Source organism: Geospiza fortis, unplaced genomic scaffold (genome assembly GCF_000277835.1).
Source record: "Geospiza fortis unplaced genomic scaffold, GeoFor_1.0 scaffold569, whole genome shotgun sequence".
NCBI classification, from domain to species: Eukaryota; Metazoa; Chordata; class Aves; order Passeriformes; family Thraupidae; genus Geospiza; species Geospiza fortis.
Window position 1 is genome coordinate 176,992 of NW_005054621.1, and position 5,635 is coordinate 182,626.

A 5,635-nucleotide genomic window follows, 5' to 3' on the forward strand; every position below is an offset into this window, starting at 1 on the left:
GGAGCAGCTGCGGGGGCGGCTGAAGGAGGAGCCCCTGGGCCCGCTCAACGGCACCGCAGCGCCCCCGCAGCGGCTCAAGCAGGAGTGTCCCAGCCCGGACACGGGGCCAACGCCAGTGAAGAAGATGAAGGTGGAGCCTCTCCTCACCTGACCTGGACTGTCCTTGTCTCACCTGGGCTGCTTTTCCTACTACCGACTTTTTTTTATACCCTTAAATATTGTCCCTTTTTTTATGTCAGTATTAAACATACTTGAATTGTGGCTCATGGAGCGGATGCACTCATGGGCCTGAGGAGGGCCTTGCATAGAGAAATTCTTCCCTGTGAGGGTGGTGAGGCCCTGGAATGGAATTCCCAGAGCAGCTGTGGCTGCCCCTGGATCCCTGGAAGTGCCCAAGGCCAGGATGGATGGTACTTGGAGCACCTTGGGGCAGTGGGAGGTGCCCCATGGCAGGGGGGGCACTGGATGAGCTTTAAGGTCCCTTCCAACCCAAGCCATTCCATGACTCTGTAATTCCACGTCACTTGGTCAGGGAAGGGGACTGGTGCTGGCTGGATTCCAGGTGGACTCAGGGCTGGGAGCTGTGGGAAGGTGCCCTGGCCCCAGCTCCAGGTTGGGCATGGCCATGTGTCCCCCCCATTCTGGGCCCCTCATGGCAGCTGGGCTTGAGGTTCCCCTGGCCCAGGGTTCCTTGAAACCTTGTGGATCACCCTCTTTTAAACTACAGCAGGTGGATTTTTTTTCCAAAATATCTTATATTTAGAGATGAAAATAAAATTCTAAAACCAAAAACCAAAACAAAACCAAGACAAAACCAACCAGTTGCACCATCAGCAGCCAACCAGGCCAGGGCCCCTCCTGCTTCCTCAGCCCCATCCTGAGTGACCTCAGGTCCTTTCCACAACTCCCACTGTGCCAGGAGGGCAGGAGCAGCCTCTTTCCTCCCAATAACGCCAGTGGGAACCGGTCTCCTCTTCCCAGTTCACAGAATCCAAGCAAAGCCAAGCAGGTCCAGCATCCGGAGGCAGATCCCGGAGGGGTCCCCCCGAGGGTGTGTCCTGTAGGGGACGTGGTGCTGGCACCCCGTGGCACCCCCGTGCTCCCTGCTCTGCCTAAAGCTCCTCTGCCGTCTCCAGCACCGCAGGCCGGCCGTGCCCGGGCTCAGACCACGCCAGGGATGCCAGCCCCGGGTGTGGCACGGAGCCATCCCCTGGCACAGCCTCGGCGTGCTCCCCGTGCTCATGGCTCAGCCCCTCGGTGCCCGATGCCCGTGTGTGGTTCTGGAGGGAGCCTTTGGCAGGGAGTGCTGGGGACGTGCCCTGGAAAGCCTCGTGCAGGGTCTCGGGGGTCTCGTGCAGGGGCTCCGACCACAGCGGCTCCGGGGGCTTCTCATCGCCGGCCTGGGGCTGGGTGTGAACCACGCGGGAGGCGGCGGCGTTGTGCAGGGACCTGGAGAAAACTGAGCCCCACGGAGGGTCAGGGCCTGGGCCAGGGCCATGAGGGTCTGGCACAGCCCTGGCACAGCCCAGCTCAGCCCAGCCCAGCACAGCCCTCACCTCGCACGGGCCTGAAGTCACCGTTTGCCTCGGCCTTGCTGGGGGCGAAGGGGCTGATGGAGGGGAAGACAATGAGGGTGAAGGAGAGCAGCAGGACCTGGGGACAGAGGGGACATCACTGAGCACAGCAGGGGAGAGGAACCAGGAGCTGGGTCACAGCTGGTAGCAGACCCAGGAGATTCCTCCATCCCTCCCTTCTGGTTCATGTCCTACCAATGCACCTCCATCCATCCATCCATCCATCCATCCATCCATCCATTCATCCATCCCTCCATCCCTCCATCCCTCCATCCCTCCATCCCTCCCAGCCCATCTCCAGGCTCCCAGGCTTTGGAGGCCCCACGCACCGCCAGGCAGGTCCCTGTCTGTGCTGCCTTGTTGCTCGACTGAACCACCATGGCCTGGAGCTTCTTCAGCTGCTCCAGGAGGGATCTGGGAACAGGGAGAGCCCATGAGCCTCCATGCCAACACCTCCCACCCCACCTTGTCCCCATCCTGCCCTGGGAACACCTACGAGTTCTGCTTCTCCAGGTGCAGGACCTTCCTCTGCAGCTCCTGGTTCTGAGCCGTGCACGCCGACATCCTGGGACAGGGAGAGCAGCAGGGGCTCAGGGGACAGGGCTGGCAAGGAGCAGAGTGCCCAGGGTGCCACCCTGGGTGTGTCACCATGCCCAGGTGAGGGGCTGGGCTCTGTACCTGCTCTCCAGCCCATCGATGTATTCCTTCTTCTTCTTGCGGCTCTCCTGAGCCGACTGCTTGTTCCGGATCTTCCTCCGGATCTTCTTCAGCACCCGCTCCTCATACTGGGGGAGACACGGGGGGTCAGGGCCACCAGGGAGGGCTGGGACCCCCCCTCCACACCCTCCCAGGTGTTCTGGCACCCACCTTGGTGAGGGGCAGCTGCGTGGGCAGGGTCACCCCCTCCTTCAACAGCAGCTTCTTCTCGTCCTCTGTCAGCACCAGCTCCTGGAAGTGGCCCTGGCTCGGTCGGAGCAGGGAGCCAGGAGCCTGTGGCTGCTGTGGTGACATGGAATGGTGACACCTTGGTGACACCCCCCACCTGGCCCCAGGGACCCTGGCTGGCACCATGGTGAAGGTGCCTTGGGCCAGGAAGGGACAGGGATCATAGACAAGGACCGGGAAGGGAAAGGGAACAAGTGTGGGGATGGGGAGGGATAGGGATGGGAATGGGGGATGATCAGGGTGCAGGAAGGGACAGAGCTGGGGACACAGGGACAGGGACTCACATTGTCAGAGCTGCCTGAGAGCAGCAGGTCCTTGACGGTGAGGGCACAGGATGCAGGCGGGGGGACCACGGGCAGGTCCTGGCTCTCCTCCAGGAAGAACCCAGGGTGCCACATGTCTGGGTGAGGGCAGAGCAGGGCTGTCAACAGTGCTGTGTCCCCAGTGTCCCCACTGCAGGACCCTGCCCTGCCATGGCCCCAGAACCTGGGTGACTTGTTGCCCAGTCCAGTGCTCCTGACTCTGTCCCCCCAAACTGTCCCTCTGGTCCTGCCCTAGTCCCCCATCACCATCAGTCTGCCCAGTTCACCCCAGTTCCCAATCTCTCCACACTGTCCCTATCTCCTCCCTAGCCCACCAGACCTCCCAGTTCCTCCCAGTTGCCCCCAGCCCCCTTAATGTCCTCACAGTCCCCCACTTTCCCCACCACTCTCAGCTCCCCAGTGTCCCCAGTCCCTCCAGTGCCCCCAGCCTGGTCCTTTCCCAGCGTGGCTCACCCAGGTCGATGGAGACCTCGGGCTGCAGGACCCCCGACCCTGCCGGGAGGGGCTGGGGCTGGCAGGGGTCGGTGTAGGGGTACAGGACCTCTCGGGGACCCCCGTCACAGCTCCGGGGGGGGCTGTCGTGCTGGTCAGAGGGGGGGTCCTCAGACACCCCGCTGTCACTGGTGGCTGGGGACCAGCTGGGCGAGTCCGACACCGAGTCCCCGGAGCCCAGGACAGAGCTCAGGAAGTCGCTGCTGTCCGGGGCACGCTGTGGGGACAGGGCACTGTCACCGGGAGGGCCGGGGTGTGACATGCCAGGGCTGTCACCCAGCAGGGCCAGGTGGGTCCACCTCGCGCAGGATCCCGTCCTGGACGTCGAAGAGGAGATCCAGCAGGTCCAGGCTCTCGAGGCTGCCCACACTGGAGGCCATGGCTGTGGGATGGCAGGGTCACCGCCCAGCCCAGGCCCCGTGGTACCCCCAGAGCCACCCTCAAAGGAGCTGCACGGCCCTGGGGACACCCCGAGTCGTGGGGCAGCTGGGAGGGGGCAGGGGAATGTTGGGATTCACCTGGAAAAGCCCTACAGGTGTGGGATGGGATGTGGGGGCTCCAGGCATGGCAGTGCCCCCCCCTCCTCCCCACAGCTGAAGTTCCCAAATCCTCCAGTTTTCCACCCAGAGCTGCCCAGCCCGGGGGTTCCCTCCTGGAGGTGGCCGTGCTGGAAGGGCTGGTTAATCATTCTGGGTGGCAAGTGGAGGGGAGGGGACTGTGGCCACCGGTCACCCCAGGGAGGGGACTCAGTCACTCACTGCTACCCCAGGCACTGCTCGAGACCCTGGACTCAGAGCCACCGGGCCAGCTGACCACTAGCCCAACTGGCAAATCAGCCACTGACATCCCAACTACCTGAGCAGCTGACCCACTGACCAACTGGTTGACCAGTCAGTCAACGAACTGATCAAGAGACAGACCAAATGGTCAATCTGTTGGCCAAATGACCAATGGATGGACGGCCCCAACAACCAGCCCACTGACCAGTGGACTGACCACTGAGTCAACTCTCTGCCTGATTGACCAACCAACCAACCAACCAACCTGCCCACCACCCATCCAACTGACTCAAATGTCCTCCAAGCCAGTTTGGGACAGTTGTCATCACTTGACATTTGTGGACACGGTGGTCCTTCACCCTGAATCCTCTCAGAGGATCCTGATGGCCCCATGGGATCTCGTTGAGCGGTGGCAGCCAGGACATACCTGAGGGAGATGCCATAGACTGTCCTCTCAGCCCTCTCTGAGCACAGGGAGCGCAGTGGACAACAAGCCCAGCCTTCACCCTCCTCCTCTTCCTCCTCCTTTATGATTCCCTGACCCGAATGGCAAAGTTTAAACTCCAACTGTACAGAAATAATATCCTAGATTGCAAAACGTCCCAGCCCTGATTGGGGCCGTCAGAGTGAGATGGCAGGGCCACCCCGGGGCTGGACCCGTAACTCATTAGCCAAATGTTTTTGTGCTCCTCTGCCAAGCAGGGCAGGAGGGGCCAGGGCTGCCGGGCAAAGTCCAGGTGCTATAATTGTCCATGAACCTTCACCCACTTTTGGGGACAGTTTCCCTTTTTCAGACGTCTCGGCAGTAATCACATTCGATGACTGCTGAGCGCAATATCCGGGGACATTTGCTTGGGCTCTACCACGTATGGCTTACCCAAAACCACCTTGGTGCCCGGTGGAGAGAGACCACTGACAAGGGATGGAGGGACAGCACGCAGGGAATGGCTTTCCAGGGACAGAGGGCAGGGATGGATGGGATTTTGGGAGAGAATTCCTGGCTGGGAGGGTGGAGAGGGAATGGGATGGAATTCCCAGAGCAGCTGTGGCTGCCCCTGGATCCCTGGCAGTGCCCAGGGCCAGGATGGACATTGGGGCTGGGAGCAGCCTGGGACAGTGGGAGGTGTCCCTGCCCATGGCAGGGGTGGCACTGGATGTGTTTAAATTCCATCCCAACCCAGCCCATCCTGGGATTCCATGAGTCCCGCACGGGTGGGTCGGGTTCACACGCTGTGTCCCCTTCATCCCCCCACACTGAGGGGCACCAGCCCAACTGCAGCACCTGCGTGCCCTCAGCGAATGCCAGCCCGGGCACAGGGAGGGGACAGAGCTGACTAAGGCTCCGTGCGGCCCAGGCGTGGCGCGGGGACAAGGACACGGCCCCTTATCGGCCGCCCCACGGCCTCTGCCCGGGCAGGCGGCGGCTGCTCCCCGCTTTATGGCCCCGCCGGGACCGGGCAAAGGGCGCCCGCCCGGTGCCGCCACCCGGGGCCGCTCGGGGGCCCTCCTCAGGAGCCGCGGG

At 62.4% G+C, this 5,635-nt stretch overlaps 2 protein-coding genes across 2 annotated transcripts in view; one reads left to right on the forward strand and one right to left on the reverse strand.

Moving 5' to 3' along the window:
* Nucleotides 1-270, forward strand: part of SIRT6 (sirtuin 6) — a 3,677-nt gene extending 3,407 nt beyond the window's left edge. Inside the window, exon 7 of the mRNA XM_031064742.1 lies at nt 8-270. Coding sequence (XP_030920602.1) covers nt 8-151 — 144 coding nt within the window. The 3' untranslated portion in view covers nt 152-270. The remainder of the gene's footprint in view (nt 1-7) is intronic.
* A 502-nt stretch (nt 271-772) lies between these two features.
* CREB3L3 (cAMP responsive element binding protein 3 like 3) lies at nt 773-4,633 on the reverse strand. The gene is made up of 10 exons (XM_031064734.1): nt 4,541-4,633; nt 3,611-3,716; nt 3,296-3,567; nt 2,804-2,919; nt 2,442-2,573; nt 2,253-2,359; nt 2,071-2,139; nt 1,904-1,988; nt 1,557-1,653; nt 773-1,459 (listed from the first exon to the last, which is right to left on the reverse strand). Exons 1-10 carry the CDS (start codon nt 4,554-4,556, stop codon nt 1,113-1,115), a joined length of 1,347 nt encoding a protein of 448 aa, XP_030920594.1. The 5' UTR covers nt 4,557-4,633; the 3' UTR covers nt 773-1,112.
* Between the last annotated feature and the right edge of the window lie 1,002 nt (nt 4,634-5,635).

Bases quoted from the DNA above. Each gene is read 5' to 3' on its own strand.
- CREB3L3 (XM_031064734.1), bottom strand. The intron at 2,920-3,295 runs GTGAGCCACGCT...GCCCTCACCCAG, and splicing joins CGAGGTCTCCATCGACCTGG to ACATGTGGCACCCTGGGTTC. The intron at 2,140-2,252 runs GTACAGAGCCCA...TCCCTGTCCCAG, and splicing joins ATCGATGGGCTGGAGAGCAG to GATGTCGGCGTGCACGGCTC.